Genomic DNA, 16,545 nt, shown 5'->3' with positions numbered 1-16,545 from the left:
TCTTGAATATAGTAAGCACTGAATTAATTTTAGCTATAATTCATATAAAACGCTGTATTTGGATGCCTTGGGGACCAGCCATGGTTCCTGGACTCAAAGAGCTTATAATGTAAGATGTATCAATAAGCCGGAGAAGCAGTGGAGTGTTGGAAATAAGGGGTAAATCATATCTGTATTTAAATTCAAGTCAAAATTTGATGAGCACCACTAGAAAATGACATAGAATTAGATGGCATTAAGAGAGACAGGCAATCCTGGCTAACACGGTGAAACCCTGTCTCTACTAAAAAATACAAAAAAACCAGCCAGGCGAGGTAGCGGGCGCCTGTAGTCCCAGCTACTAGGGAGGCTGAGGCAGGAGAATGGCATAAACCCGGGAGGCAGAGCTTGCAGTGAGCCGAGATCCGGCCACTGCACTCCAGCTTGGGCGACAGAGCCAGACTCCGTTTCAAAAAAAAAAAAAAAAGAGAGACAGGCATTCTCCCCAAATAGAGAAGGCTTGAGGGGACTTATAGAATGGTTAGGATTTCAACAAACAGAGATGCAGGTAAGTAGGGCATTCCAAATACAAGAAACCACTTAAGGAAAAGCACAGAAGCAGGCAACTACGGAGTGCTTGGGAAAATGTGAGCAGTCCAGTATTGGTTCCCTGTAGGAATAAACTGGAAGACAGACCGGAGCAGAATGAGGCCATGCTGTAGAGAAGCTTAATGGCAGACACAGAAGTATATATTTACTTTGGTAGACGAGGGAGCCATTATCTATTTTTGAGCAAAAATGACATGACTATATTGTACATGAAAAAAAAGTATCTTAGAAGCTGCATGCAGAAAAGCAAGAAAGAATACTTGTGGCAGAGACTCATACAACAAGAGAAGTAACAGGTAACAAAGTCCTGAACTTGGGTAGCAGAAATAGAAAGGTAGAGATAATAATAGAAAATGAAAAGGTAGACTCTCTTAGAATCGGGAAGTAATTGGATACAGGAATTCAAGGTAAAGAAAAGGGTCAAAATTTTTTCTGAGGAATCAAATGCAGTATTTTAAATTAACCAAAATACAGTTTAATCATTGAAGTTCCCACAGCACCTGGCCCATGGTAATCCTCATGAACATGTAGTGAATGAATGAGACTGTTACAGTCCATATAATAGTACTTTTCCAGGGTGAATAGGAGTATAGTACTAGTTTCCTATTTTGCTTACCTCAGTGCTACCCATCAATTTCTTGGTTTGCAAGAGGTTTAGCTCACTATCAGGAAATGTTCAAACTGAAAATCTCAATATTTCTCACCCTGATTGTCTGGTCATCAGAAGATGTCAAAAATGATGATCCATCAGGAGAAAACTTCACACCATGAACCCAACTTAAATGTCCTCTGCAATCAGCCACCTTTGAACACGAGTCTATATTCCACAACTACAGAATAAACACAGCATATAGGAAATCACATACATAGGTATTGTGAAGATAGCAAAAACATTGAAAATAGCAAGAATGAGCCAGCAATACCACTTCAATGAATAATTGCTCAAAAACACACTATCAAAACTACAAAATGTCTTATGAAGAAGATTATTTAGTGCATCATTATTTCTTATAGCAAAATACTAGGAAACTAAATACCCATCAATAGGGAACCAACTGAATAAACTACATTAATCACATAATGGCATATCATGCAGCCGTTAAAAAGAATGAGAAAAGCACCTTGATGACAACAAATCTCTAGGATATACTGTTAACAGAAAAAAAGCAAAGTGCAGAAGAGTCTATATACTATACAGTACTATCTTTTATTTGAGATGGAAAAATATGTACAAGAATATATAGAAGGATACACATATGGATATATATATATATGCCTATAGATATCTGCTTATATATGCAAGAAATATTGGACAGTTAAACCAATAACAGAAAATAGTTACATATGCAGGGAAGGAGGGAGAGAGAGGCGAAGGGATAGGGATGAAAGCAAGACTTCTCTGAATATAACTCATTATAAAACTTTGACTTTGGAATCATGCAAATACTTTATCACTTAAAAAAAATCAATCCAAAAAATAATAGGATGAACATAAGCAGCTTCCATATTCAGATTCTTTTCCACTAATACTGTCATCTAACCTTCATTTCAACTGACTGTAAAACCTACAATAAATTAACACAGTAATTGTAACATGTCCACATTTCTCTTGTTATTCATGCTTATTACCATGTCTACCAGCAGCCTGGTATTTTGTCCTGGGTTCTGCTGTAAATTACTCTAATATATTCAAGTCTAATGAAGTACCATATGTGACTGAGTTCCTCTCATTACACTTTAAATTACAAAACCACTTTATCATTTCAGAACTAGCATGGACAAAACAAGTACCTCATCATAGGCCCAGTGACTGGTTTTCGTTCAGTGAGTTCTATGGTTATGAACTAATTGTATGAAATTTTCTCTGCCTTTTCTCTAGAGTCCAAGCTGGGACATAAAGAGCTAAAGGCCAAAAATAAAAGTGGTTCCACAACTGAAGATCTCTCTTAAGAAACTGAAAATCTCCCTTGAGAATCCTCCCCTCTCTTCCCACTTTCTTCTCCCCATCTCTCTCCCATCATTTCTTTGTCACTCAGAGCCTCCAGAACTGAGTCCCTATATTTCAAGAGGGAGAATACTGTTTCATTGTTTCCTGGAGATTGCTAAGGATTGCAGAGGGTAAGGACTTTAGAAGTGACAAGAAAGGCTGAAAGAGGGGTTGCTACTTAGTACTGTTTCTAAAAATCCTAACAAACGCTCCACATTTACCTTGAGGATCTACACATAAGGTTCAAGATCTCCTAGGAGATCTAAAACCCAATAAACCCCAGCACTTTGGGAGGCTGAGGCAAGTGGGTCACTTGAGGTCAGGAGTTTGAGACCACCCTGGCCAACATGAAACCCCATCTCCACTAAAAATACAAAAACAATACAAAAAAAAAAAATTAGCCAGGCATGCTGGTGGGCACCTGTAATCCCAGCTACTTGGAAGGCTAAGGCAAGAGAATAGCTTGAACCCGGGAGGTGGACGTTGCAGTGAGTCAAGATTACGACACTACACTCCTGCCTGGGTGACAGAGAGAGACTCTGTCTCAAAAACAAAATAACACAAAATACTTCCAATTCAAAGCCTCTGCCCAAGAAAACACTGCCCACAGCACCCCACTTCTTCCCGCTGCTTCGGACAGGACTAGAGCTTTTTCACACTCCCTGCCTCTGTGTGCAATGGGAAGAGTCTCAGCAGAGAAGTTCTTCAGTGTCACATGCACTGCTGCACCAAGAATTAGGAGAAGCCTATGGAGCTCATGCCCTCACTCTCACCTGTGCCTCCATGCTGAAGGGCTACAGCTTAGCAACTCTCCCCCAACACCTTCACAGTAATGGGCAAGGCTGGCAAACTCACTAAAATTTGCTAAATAAGCAGAGAACATTGAAGAAGTGCTTGCAGTAGTCATGGCTCCCTTGATGAGGAACCTGTGAACCAAGTGAACTTCCCTATTTTCCAAAAGGCCCATACCCATCTTCTTGGAACTGTGATCTCAAGGGGTTTCAAACTACCTGGTGGTAAAAACCAACCTGAGGAATGAAGAGTAAGAAAGCTTGGAAAAACTAATCTATCTTTGGCCAGGCATGGTGAGACACCTGTAATCCCAGCATTTTGGGAGGCCAAGGCGGAAGTATTGCTTGAGGCCAAGAGTTCAAGACCAGCCTGGGCAACACAGTGAGAACCCCATCTCTATTTAAAAAAACAAACAAAAAAAGCACTAATCCATCTTTGAAGGAAAAAAATAATTCACTACTTTATGAAAAAACTAATACAGCAATTCACTGGGTGGAATTCTTCCAGGGCCAGCTAGGTATACATTCTGAACAGAAAACTTAACAGGTAAGTACAAAATTATAAAAAAGTAATTTATATGAGTTATTTTATTCATTAGTCCCTGGCAATGAACATCCTATCTTATCCTACCCAATGATCTAAGAAATCTGAACTGGACTCATCTCTCACCACCTCTTTTAAGAAGAAAAGAGTCTGTGCCTATACTGTTTAAGAAATGCCACATATCTATACTGGATAAGAGATGTCATGTTTCATGACCAGAAGTCATTCCATTGTTTTCCCAGTTCCTGGCACGTGTTAGGCATTCAGCAAATGCTTGCTGAATTCCCTGTCATACTGTCAAATCAAGTCTGTAATCACTGTTAAAATAATAAAGCTGGCTATGTGGTTTAATATCCCAAAGTTAGAGGTCATTAGGCTATAAAGAAAATACTCTACAATTTCTCAAGCAAGGCTCCTCAGCAGTTAATGGTTTAAGCTGTCCATTCTCTGTCATCCTTTGATCTCTGGAAACCCAGGCTTCACAGAATAAATTCAACTACTCACCTCTACACAGTACTGGGACAAAGCAACCACTGCCAAATGGTTTTGCGGGGAGAAGTCACAGTACTGGATGGTGCTGTGATGGCCCGTGTGGATTTCTCCTAATAGGCCACTGGTATGAATGTCAAAAAGCTGTCAACATAAATAGAGATACTTATGAAGGTAAAATATTTTAAGAGATAAGCTATTCTAATATCCTGCCATTTCAAATATAAGTCCTGAAAAAATATGACAATTACTGATAACTGGCATAATTATTGACAGTCATAAACAAAATATGGATCAATATACATATACTTTTAAAATATTGCTCATCTTAAAACATTTTTTTTTTATTATACCGTAAGTTCTAGGGTACATGTGCATAACGTGCAGGTTTGTTACATATGTATACATGTGCCATGTTGGTGTGCTGCACCCATCAACTCATCAGCACCCATCAACTCGTCATTTACATCAGGTATAACTCCCAATGCCATCCTTCCCCCGCCCCCTCCCCATAATAGGCCCCGGTGTGTGATGTTCCCCTTCCTGTGTCCAAGTGATCTCATTGTTCAATTCCCACCTATGAGTGAGAACATGCGGTGTTTGGTTTTCTGTTCTTGCAATAGTTTGCTGAGAATGATGGTTTCCAGCTGCATCCATGTCCCTACAAAGGACATGAACTCATCCCTTTTTATGGCTGCATAGTATTCCATGGTGTATATGTGCCACATTTTCTTAATCCAGTCTGTCACTGATGGACATTTGGGTTGATTCCAAGTCTTTGCTATTGTGAATAGTGCTGCAATAAACATACATGTGTATGTGTCTTTACAGCAGCATGACTTATAATCCTTTGGGTATATACCCAGCAATAGGATGGCTGGGTCATATGGTATTTCTAGTTCTAGATCCTTGAGGAATCGCCATACTGTTTTCCACAATGGTTGAACTAGTTTACAATCCCACCAACAGTGTAAAAGTGTTCCTATTTCTCCACATCCTCTCCAGCACCTGCTGTTTCCTGACTTTTTAATGACTGCCATTCTAACTGGTGTGATATGGTATCTCATTGTGGTTTTGATTTGCATCTCTCTGATGGCCAGTGATGATGAGCATTTTTTCATGTGTCTGTTGGCTGTATGAATGTCTTCTTTTGAGAAATGTCTGTTCATATCCTTTGCCCACTTTTTGATGGGGTTGTTTGTTTTTATCTTGTAAATTTGTTTGAGTTCCTTGTAGGTTCTGGATATTAGCCCTTTGTCAGATGAATAGATTGCAAAAATTTTCTCCCATTCTGTAGGTTGTCTGTTCACTCTGATGGTAGTTTCTTTTGCTGTGCAGAAGCTATTTAGTTTAATTAGATCCCATTTGTCAATTTTGGCTTTTGTTGCCATTGCTTTTGGTGTTTTAGACATGAAGTCCTTGCCCATGCCTAAAAACATATTTTCTATAAAGGAAAATTCATCACAGATGAGCTCTCAAGCTAGCCTAAAGAGAAATAAAAGTTTAGTGAATAAAGAAGAGACTGGCCCAATTAACATACAGACTAGTTCTCCCTAATGCTTGTTTATTCAAAAGAGAAAATGAATACTCATAAATGAAAATAATCAAAATGATATAGGGCAGAGGTTTGCTAAAATAAAATTAGCTCAATCATTTCTATTTCTCTCTAGAACTACCACATTACTCATTATAATTAATCATTTTCCTGTTTTTGAACCCCAAAAAGCTACTTTTGAGTAATCCAAGTTTCTTCAATTTTTTTTCTTTTTTTTTTTTTTTGAGACAGACTTCCGCTCTTGTTGCCCAGGCTGGAGTCCAAGGGCGCAATCTCGGCTTGGCACGATCTCGGCTCACCACAACCTCCACCTCCTGAGTTCAAGCAATTCTCCTGCCTCAGCTTCCCAAGTAGCTGGGATTACAGGCATGCACCACCACGCCCAGCTAATTTTTTTATTTTTAGGAGAGACGGGGTGTCCCCATGTTGGTTAGGCTGGTCTCGAACTCCCGACCTCAGGTGATCTGCCCACCTTGGCCTCCCAAAGTGCTGGGATTACAGGTGTGAGTCACTGCGCCCAGCCACAGTTTCTTCAATTTTTAAGACTTACAAATGCTGAATATACTCTTCCAAAGTTTTTGCCAAATAAGATGATTTGTATTTACTACATGTATTGATACAGTATAGTGATTTAAGATTAAGACATAGACCTTAGAAAGAAACAAAAAAGCTTCCAGTGGGAGCTATTAAAATGTTTAGTGAATGCACAGTCCCTGCAAGCATGCACATATGGTAGGCAGCATAGCGCTGGAGGCCAAAAACACAGGGCAGGAAATTAGATTTAAAATGCTTCCCAGGACAGGTCATTTTTTTAAAAATTAGTGACTGACAGTGATCGAGGAAACTTGGCAAATGTGGAATAGGCAGTTGTCCCAATTATGGAATAGTAAAAGAAAAAAGACCTAACAACAGGAGTAGACTCACACAGGAATTGGAAAGAAATAACAGGAGGAGGAAGGAGAGACCAAGGGTAAGAAATCGGGATCTACACACAGTTAAGGAACACCTTTGGGTGGCTTTCTTTTAGCATGGTAAAACAGGGAACTGCTGTACAGATTTTTAAAACAAGGCATTTCATGTAATATAAAATTATTTTCCTCTCACTAGAACAGGTCTCTTAAAATCTTTTAAAAAGTTATCTTTTGCTCAACAGCACTGGTAATTGGGAAAACACAAATCAAACCACAAGGAGAAACCACTTCACACCTACTAGGAAGGCTATAATTTTAAAAATGAACAATATCAAGTTTTATCAAGGATGTGGAGAAATTGAAACCCTCGAACATTGCTAGTGGAATGTAAAATGGTGCAGCTGCTGTGGAAAAATCTAGTGGTTTCTCAGAAAACTAAATAAAGAATTACCATATGACCCAGTAATTCCACTCCTAGGCATACACACAAGGCTCAAATAGATATTTGTACACCAATGTTGCAGCATTATTCAGAGTAGCCAAAAGGTGGAAACAAACCAAGTGTCCATCAACAGATGAATGGATGACCAAAATGTGATATATACATACAATGGAGTATTATTCAGCCATAAGAGGAAATACTGTTCTGATACATGCTACAACATGAATGAACCTTGAAACATGCTCAATGAAATGAGTCAGACACAAAAGGACTGATATTATGAGATTCCACTTATATGAAATACCTAGGCAAATTCACAGATTACATTAGAGGTTACAAAGGTCTAACAAGAAAGGGGAAAGAGGAGTTATTACTTCATGGTTACAAAGTTTCTGTTTAGGGTGATGAAAAAGTTTTGGAAATATGAAGCGGTAATGGTTACACAGCATTGTGAATGTAATGCCACTGAAATGTACATTTTCAGATGGTTAAAATGGCAAATTTTCCATTATATGCATTTTATCACAATAAAAAAAGTTTTACTCTTCAAGTTCTGCAAATGCAATGGTTCCTTTTTTGTTCTTATAGATTTTAACTTAAAGGGAGATATTTTTCCTCTTAGTTTCCTGCTAAAGGGGTACAAACTTATGAGCAATCAACACCAAGGATTGCAGCACTAGATCAATAACAATCATATACATGATCCCTTATATAACCATATTCTATATTTCAATTATGCTCTTTAAAACAGTAATATCCCTCATTCAAGTCTTTTGAAATCACTATTAGATCAGAATGTAACTGAGCCATAAATCAGAAGATCTGGCTCTCCTAATCACAATGTAACTTTGGACAAATTATTTGGCTGCTCTAAACCTCAGCTGCCTCATTATTATCATAGGGCTACTGTAACCTGCTGCTTCTTGAATACTTACATCAAAAGAAATTATATGTGAGAGCACTCTGAATACCACAAATATAAGCTACTGTTAGACATGGGGAAGAAAAGCAAAGCATTTTCTTATTTACTTTTTTCATATTTTCTTCAGTTACTTTATAAAAATTTCACAACCTTGTTCAGTCATTGATGAGCATTTCTATCAGAGTCATCAAATCATAAAATTGTAGGTGTAAGAAAGCACTTTGAAAAATCACCTAAACCAATGTAATTGAAATTGAAGGAAAAAAAGGAGTAATTCAGAAAGCATTCTATGTTTTAAATACATTTTAAATACATTTGAGGAACACTGGATTTGATGGCATAAATTGTATAATAGGACTTCCTGGGGCCCTGAATATGTTAATTCACACCGTGTGCTTAATAAGGGAAAGCAATACAAAACATATTTCCCAAATGGTGTAACCATGGAGACCTTTCCTCACAAGGCCATCCTTATCTCATGGAGCACAGTTCCAAAGAACCATGACAGGTTAGGAAGACTGCCCAAAATCACACAACTGACTTTATTTTTATCAATAAACATTGTAAAATGCAAAAATGAATAGAAATTTTAACTTTCTTTAAATCAGACTGAAGTTGGCTTTTTAAAGTACTTACAAATATTTTATTTTTTGCTGCCACCATTATCCTTGCACCATCAGCAAACCACGAACAACACTTCACTATCACTTCCATATCCTCTTGAGGGTCCTCTGAATTTAGGAAGAACTGTTTCACATTAAAGCTTTTCCTCTCGTTTGCTGATGTCACATCCCAAAGCTTCGAATTAAAGTAATAAAAAAAGAAAAAGTTTGTTTTACTCTAAAATCACACCTCTAGAATTCTTTCTGAATTAAATGCTGCATAAATTTATTCACTTCACTTGATGAATTATTTTTACCTATGCATGACTTTTTGTAAGGTTTTTAAATTAAGATCTCCAGTTTCATTATCATGTTCTTAAAAAGAAAAAATTAGAAGCACTGCCCAAAATGCAGAACATAAAATTAAATAAAAAGAATCTTGCATGGTGTGGGGGCTAAAAATTACATGTTGACAGTAAGGACACAAGTGGAAGAAAGGTGGTAAGATGAAGAGACTCACGACTTGCCACTGCTGCCCTCTGCTGTGCCAGGAATGAAGTGTGCTTCCCAAACCTACCACTAACAGCAAGAAGACTACACAGGACCCAGTCCGAGTTAGGTCGTGACCTAGCAGAGCATTCAGAGACATAAGGAAGTCTCTGAAAACAGGGACAAGCAAGACTCTTTGTGTGCTTGGCAGGGCTAGATAGGGCTATAAAACTAACTGGATCCTGAGGAATGAGATACAAAATACCATAAACTTTGCTCAGTAGTAGGACCACTTGAATAGAACAAAAGACAAAGGCCTTCAAGAAGATCCACCTTCAGGCCGGGCGCGGTGGCTCAAGCCTGTAATCCCAGCACTTTGGGAGGCCGAGACGGGCGGATCACGAGGTCAGGAGATCGAGACCATCCTGACTAACACGGTGAAACCCCGTCTCTACTAAAAATATAAAAAAAAAAACTAGCCAGGCGAGGTGGCGGGCGCCTGTAGTCCCAGCTACTCCGGAGGCTGAGGCAGGAGAATGCCGTAAACCCGGGAGGCGGAGCTTGCAGTGAGCTGAGATCCGGCCACTGCACTCCAGCCCGGGCTACAGAGCAAGACTCCGTCTCAAAAAAAAAAAAAAAAAAAAAAAAAGAAGATCCACCTTCACTCTTCTGGGCCATGAGCAGCATCTCGGCCTCACAGAGTGATAATGACTGCCCATGCCCAAACCAAAGGTTGGCCATGGAGAAGGATGGGGGTGCGGGAAGAAAGTTGCTTCTCAGACTTTAAGTCAGCTTCCAAAGCACAACTCCCAGGTAAAACCTAATTTGTCTGGCCAGGTACATTTTCAAATCTCTTGAGTAAAAAGAAGTATTATATATACTAAGAAACATGGCCAAAACTAAAACTTTTCTACTTGCAACAACTGCGGGTAATCTGGGTAATGCAGAAGAGACAGCAGGTGCTAAAACAGGCTTCCCTGATACTAAAGAGAAAATAATAATAATAATAAACATAAATGCCTGAACCTTCAGTTACATCATCCTGAATATACGAGAAATCAGTTTCCCTATTAATACGAAAATCAGGCTGGGTACAGTGGTTCACATCTGTAATCCCAGCACTTTGGGAAGCCAAGGTGGGAGGATCACTTGAGCCCAGGATTTCAAGACCAGCCTGGGCAACACAGTGAGACCTCATCTGTTTTGTTTTGTTTTCCATTTAAAAATTTTTTTAAAAACAAAAAGAAAAGAAAAAGCAACTACTGCCTGAATTTTAAAAAGAAAAATAAAAGTAGCACAATCCAACTTGATTATACATGTCTAAACTGCATGTGTTTCTGGACCTGACTTTGGCTTCTATCAAGCAGTGATGAACTCCTACATATTGAGGGATCACATAAACTAATACCAGCATTTCATTCTGAGCAAGTCGCTGCACTGTATCCAGGGTCCCTGTGAACCCCATGCCTTTGCGTGCTTTAAATGGCAATTTTTAAATAGAACTCACATTTTAAAATAGTTCATCTCAGAGCCTGAAAAGCACATGCTTATCAACATGCTACCCTATAAAACGCTTAAAAAGTTATACAGCCGGCCGGGCGCGGTGGCTCAAGCCTGTAATCCCAGCACTTTGGGAGGCCGAGGCGGGTGGATCACGAGGTCAGGAGATCGAGACTATCCTGGCTAACATGGTGAAACCCCGTCTCTACTAAAAATACAAAAAAAACTAGCGGGCGCCTGTAGTCTCAGCTACTTGGGAGGCTGAGGCGGGAGAATGGCGTGAACCCGGAAGGCGGAGCTTGCAGTGAGCCGAGATCACGCCACTGCACTCCAGCCTGGGAGACACAGTGAGACTCCGTCTCAAAAAAAAAAAAAAAAAAAAAAAGTTATACAGCCATTTGGGGCAGGACATAATTTTACAGTTTTCATCCTCTCAAAAGGTAAAAGCTTTCAGGAGACTTTGACCTTGAAATGCTGTTATCTAACATCATTTTGCAGGACCTCTGCTTACTACCTGTCATTGTATCAGTGTGAACCAACCAATGATACTGACTTAACAGCACTGTGGGAAAGCCACCACAAACATGGGCAGTTCTCACCAAGAGTGCAGCAGTGTCTGTCCCCTGCTGCGAGTGCTCTGTGCGCCACAATCACATTTTGATACTCATACTTGAATATGGAAATAAAAATCCCGTCCCTGTCAAATGACAACTTTTTAAAAAGTGTCCGAGTTTAAAGACATCTTAGTTTGACTTCAAGTGACACAGCGAGGTTTTATCATCTTTAACACATGTATTAAACGCTATGCTAGTCACTTTTAGAGACTATATAAATGAATCAGATACAGATACTACCCTCAAGGAATTGACAGGCCAGTAAGGGAAGTAAGACAAGCACATAAATAACTTAAACACAAAATATGTCACGTGTCATTTGAAAGGAAAAGGTATAGCACAGTGGGAAGGCTGTATGCAAGCTGAGGGCTTGAGGGAACACTTTGTACAGGAGGTAGCCACCTCACTGTACTCCCTGAGATTAGCCTATCTTATACCAACTTAAGACAGAGAATGTCAACATCAAAAAGACAGGGGAACACTCCAGGGCCTAGAGCCTATTCCAAGTGATCAGCATAAGCTAAAGTACAAAATGAGAAAACAAAGACAATGAAAAAGAAGAACAAGTTCAATCTGGTTGTAGCATCAGGTATGTGAACCCTTCCTCAACAGAGTCCTTATCTGCTCTCAGAGCACCGTCTTCATACTTTTATCATTTTCATGGTTCATCTATTCACTTACGTTCTTCCCAACTTGATTCTAAACAGTTCAGAGCAGCCAGGAAGTATACTTTTTTCTTTTTTAGTGTTTAAAATCCAAATGCCTAGTACAGTATCTGGCACACACTAAGTATTCAATAAATACATTTTAAGTGAAAGACTGATTACTCCCGACAGGGTACAGTGGCTCATTCCTGTAATCCTAGCACCTTGGGAGGCTGAGGCAAGCAGACCACTTGAGCCCAGGAATTCAAGACCAGCCTGAGCAACATGGTGAAACCCCATCTCTAAAAACAAACAAACAAAAAGACAGATCACTCCCAAGTTTCAAGCATAGGCAAGTACAGACAATAGTGTTGCTGAAAGAAATAGGGTTCTGGGGGCCGGGTGCGGTGGCTCAAGCCTGTAATCCCAGCACTTTGGGAGGCCAAGACGGGTGGATCACGAGGTCAGGAGATCGAGACCATCCTGACGAACACGGTGAAACCCCGTCTCTACTAAAAAAAATACAAAAAACTAGCCAGGCGAGGTGGCGGGCGCCTGTAGTCCCAGCTCCTCGGGAGGCTGAGGCAGGAGAATGGCGTGAACCCGGGAGGCGGAGCTTGCAGTGAGCTGAGATCCGGCCACTGCACTCCAGCCTGGGCGACAGAGCCAGACTCCGTCTCAAAAAAAAAAAAAAAAAAAAAGAAAGAAATAGGGTTCAGGTGTTAAAGATGCAGACAGAACAGATACAGCTCTGCTATGGTTTGGAGATGGTTTATTTATCCTGACCCAGACTCGAAAATTTGATCCCCACTGTGGCAGTGTTGGGAAGTAGGGATTGATGGAAGGTGTCTGGGTCATGGGGGTTGATCCCTCATAAACAGATGAATGCCTTCTAATGCCTTCCCACTGGGGTGAGTTCTCTGGGAATGGATTAGTTCTCAAAAGTGCGGGTTGTTGAAAACAGTCTGGCTTTCTGGGTTTCGCTATCTTCAATCCTCTTTTTTAATATGATCTCTTTGCACATGCCCACTTCCCTTCCCCTTTCCACCATGAGTGGAAGCAGCCCAAGGCCCTCATCAGGTACAGCTGCCCAATCCTGGAATTTCCAGCCATCAGAATCATGAGCCAAGTAAACCCCTTTTCTTTATAAATTACCCAGTCTCGGGTATTATGTTACAGAAAATAGAGAACAGACAAAGACAATTTCCAAACTCTCCCAAAACTCAGGTAAACAATAGTAATGAGAATTTTTCTCTCTAGGCATAATCCACACAGCAAAGGAAAATGGAGAAAGAGACAGCAGCAACAAAATCACTAAGTCTAGAAAGCAGAAAGGCAAGTAATAGGCAGACTCCTAGAAATAAATTCTGAGCCTGCAGTGGGGAAATTCAAGCAGCCCAATAACCCCATATAACTCTGAAAAGACTCAGGAAGTGCTGGCACCCAGTACCTTCTGATAAAGGTGAAGCTAAGTCCTCCAAAAAGACTCAGGAAGTGCTGACACCCAGTACCTTCTGATAAAGGTGAAGCTAAGTCAAGAGGAATCTTTAAAAGTCCGTTGAAATCTCCTCCCTCCACTCTGCAACCCAGGGGCCTGTGTCCCTACTCTGGCAGAATACAAGGCTATTCTATACCCTACACAGTTGAGAGAAGGGTCACTTGAAAACAGAGAAATTAAGAGAAAGTCTATTTTCTAAATGTTGAGATCTCTGCCCAGATATCATCTCAGAACTGGCCAGAGTCATCATATCCTACAAATAGAAGACTAAAATTTCTACTAGCCAAGCATGGTGGTGCACACCTGTAGTCCCAGCTCCTCAGGAGGCTAAGGTGGGAGGATCACTTGAGCCTAGGAGGTTGAGGCTGCAGTGAGCTGCAGTCACACCACTGCACTCCAGCGCTCCAGCCTATGTGACAGAGTGAGATCCTGTCTCAAAAAAAAGGGGGGAAGTTGGGCGCAATGGCTCACACCTGTAATCCCAGCACTTTGGAAGGCCGAGGAAGGTGGATCACGAGGTCAGGAGTTCAAGACCAGCCTGGCCAACATGGTGAAACCCTATCTCTACTAAAAACACAAAAATGAGCCGGGTGTGGTGGTACACGCCTGTAATCCCAGCTACTTGGGAGGTTGAGGCAGGAGAACTGCTTGAACCCAAAAGGGCAGAGGTTGCAGTGAGCCAAGATCACGCCACTGTACTCCAGCCTGGGCAACAGAGCAAGACTCTGTCTTGGGAGGGGGCGAAAAAAAGACAAGAAAAAGAAAAAAGAGAAAAGAAAATTTTTACTCTGGACACCCAACCAGTTCAAGACAAAAGATATAAAGACTTTTGCAGCAAGCCAAGATGGCACCACAGCACTCCAGCCTGGGCAACACACTAAGACTGTCTTTAAAAAAAAAAGAGTTCATAATAAAAACAGATAAGCCAAGGAAAACTACAATTTAAAAGTTCACAATTCCCAATCAACTTGTTGGTGATGTATTCTTAAATATCAGCAGATAGCAAAGGATCAGATAGCTAAGATATATCTATGTCTAAAATCCAAACAGAAACCAAAACCAACAAATAGAAAAATATCTATTACACAGGAATATGAAAACTTAAAAAAAAAAAAAAAAAACCCTATTACTAATGCCCATAAAAAGATAAAAGATGCTGCATCCATGAAACAAGAACAGACTAATATTTAAAAGGAACTGATCACAAGAATGAATACTTAAAAATATGGTAGCAGAAATTTAAAACTCAATAGAAAGACAGAAAAATAAAGCTAAAGAAATCTTTCAAAAAGTAGGGCAAATGGACAAAAAGAAGGAAGGAGAGGAAAAAAATTTTTGATCCAGAAACACAAGTATTCCAGAAAGAGAAAATAGGAAGAAATCAAACAATTCAAGGAAACGCCAGAACTGAAGGATAAGTTTCCAAATTCAAAGAAGCTACCATTCTGTAGGCAGTTTACTCTGTTGACAGTTTCTTTTGCTGTGCAGAAGCTTTCATTTAATTAGGTTCCACTTGTCAAAGTTTGTTTTTGTAGCAATTGCTTTTGAGGACTTGGCCAAAAATTATTTGCCAAGACTGATGTCAAGAAGGGTATTTCCTAGGTTTTCTTCTAGGATTTCAATAGCTTGAGGTCATATATTTAAATTTTTAATCTATCTTTAACTTTTATATGTGGTAAAAGGTAAGGGTCTAGTTTCATTCCTCTGATTATGGCTAGCCAGTTATCCCAGCACCATTTATTGAATAGAGAGTCCTGTCTCCCATTGCTTTTGTTGGCCTTGTTAAACTATGCATCCAACAAAGGTCTAATATCCAGAATTCATAAGGAACTTAAGCATATCAGCAAGTGAAAAACAGAGACATCTTTAGACATTATAATAAAGACACCTTAAAAATTTTCTTCCCACAGATTCTTTCTTAGGAAGCTAGAGGAGATTCTCCACCAAGCTGAGAAAGTAAGCCAAGAAAGAGGACAAAAAAACCTAAAAAACAAGGGTTCCAACGTAAGAGAAAAGCAAAAGGAATCCCTAGGATGATGGTAAGGAAGATCTCGGGATGGCAGCTGGACTCTGGGAATAGTATTACCATTACCAATCAGAATGGAGCAAGACAGAACCTTCCAAAAATGTTGTTTCCAAGAAAAGACTTACAAAATGCCTGGTAAGTTTAAATCATTTAAGGAGCAAGTTAACAAGAGAGAGTTTGAAGATAAGCACATTTAAAGACTAAACAAATGAAAAAACTTATTAACCCCAGGGAAAACAGAAAGTTAATAAGAGAGGAAAAAAAATTCATACTACATGACTCAATTGTGATTAGTTACAATGATGTAAACCCTGAACACTGTTCTAATCAAAATCAATGTACAAAAATCAGTTAGCCACTCACAGTGGTTCATGCCTGTAAGCCCAGCAATTTGGGAGGCTGAGGCCAAAGGATCACTTGAGGCCAGGAGTTTGAGACCAGCCTGGCCAATACAGTAAGACCTTCTTTCTATTTAAGAGGAAAAAAAAGAAATCAGTAGCATTTCTGTACAGCCACAACATTCAAGCTGAGAGCCAAATCAAGAACACAATCCCATTTACAGTAGCCACACACAAAAAAATAAAATACCCAGGAATACATCTAACCAAGGAAGTGAAAGATCTCTACAGGGAGAACTACAAAACATTGCTAAAAGAAATCATGCATGACCCAAACAAATGGAAAAATATTCCATGCTCGTGGACTGGAACAATCAATATCATTAACATGGCCATACTATCCAAAACAATCTATAGGTTCAACACTATTCCTATCAAACTAGCAACGTTATTTATCACAGATTTAGAAAAAAATATCTAAAATTCATTTAGAATCAAAAAGGGTCCAAATAACCAAAGCAATTCTAAGCAAAAAGAACGAAGCCAGAGGCATCACATTACCATACTTGAAACCGTATTACAAGGCTACAACAAGCAAAACAACA

General features: G+C 39.7%; 1 protein-coding gene across 2 annotated transcripts in view; it reads right to left on the bottom strand.

Annotated features, from left to right (window-relative positions):
• The window catches only part of APAF1 (apoptotic peptidase activating factor 1), an 89,311-nt gene that overhangs the window by 29,746 nt on the left and 43,020 nt on the right, over positions 1-16,545 (bottom strand). For both annotated transcript variants that reach the window (XR_012420523.1, XM_005571970.5), the window contains 3 exons: positions 8,866-9,027; positions 4,415-4,543; positions 1,293-1,418 (listed from right to left, as the gene is read on the bottom strand). Coding sequence is in view for 1 of the 2 variants with exons in the window: in XM_005571970.5 (XP_005572027.3) it covers positions 1,293-1,418; positions 4,415-4,543; positions 8,866-9,027 (417 nt within the window). In the remaining variant the exon portion in view is untranslated. The remainder of the gene's footprint in view (positions 1-1,292; positions 1,419-4,414; positions 4,544-8,865; positions 9,028-16,545) is intronic.

Source organism: Macaca fascicularis, chromosome 11 (genome assembly GCF_037993035.2).
Source record: "Macaca fascicularis isolate 582-1 chromosome 11, T2T-MFA8v1.1".
NCBI classification, from domain to species: Eukaryota; Metazoa; Chordata; class Mammalia; order Primates; family Cercopithecidae; genus Macaca; species Macaca fascicularis.
The sequence above is the reverse complement of the archived record's forward strand: the minus strand, read 5'-3'. Positions and strand labels throughout refer to the sequence as shown.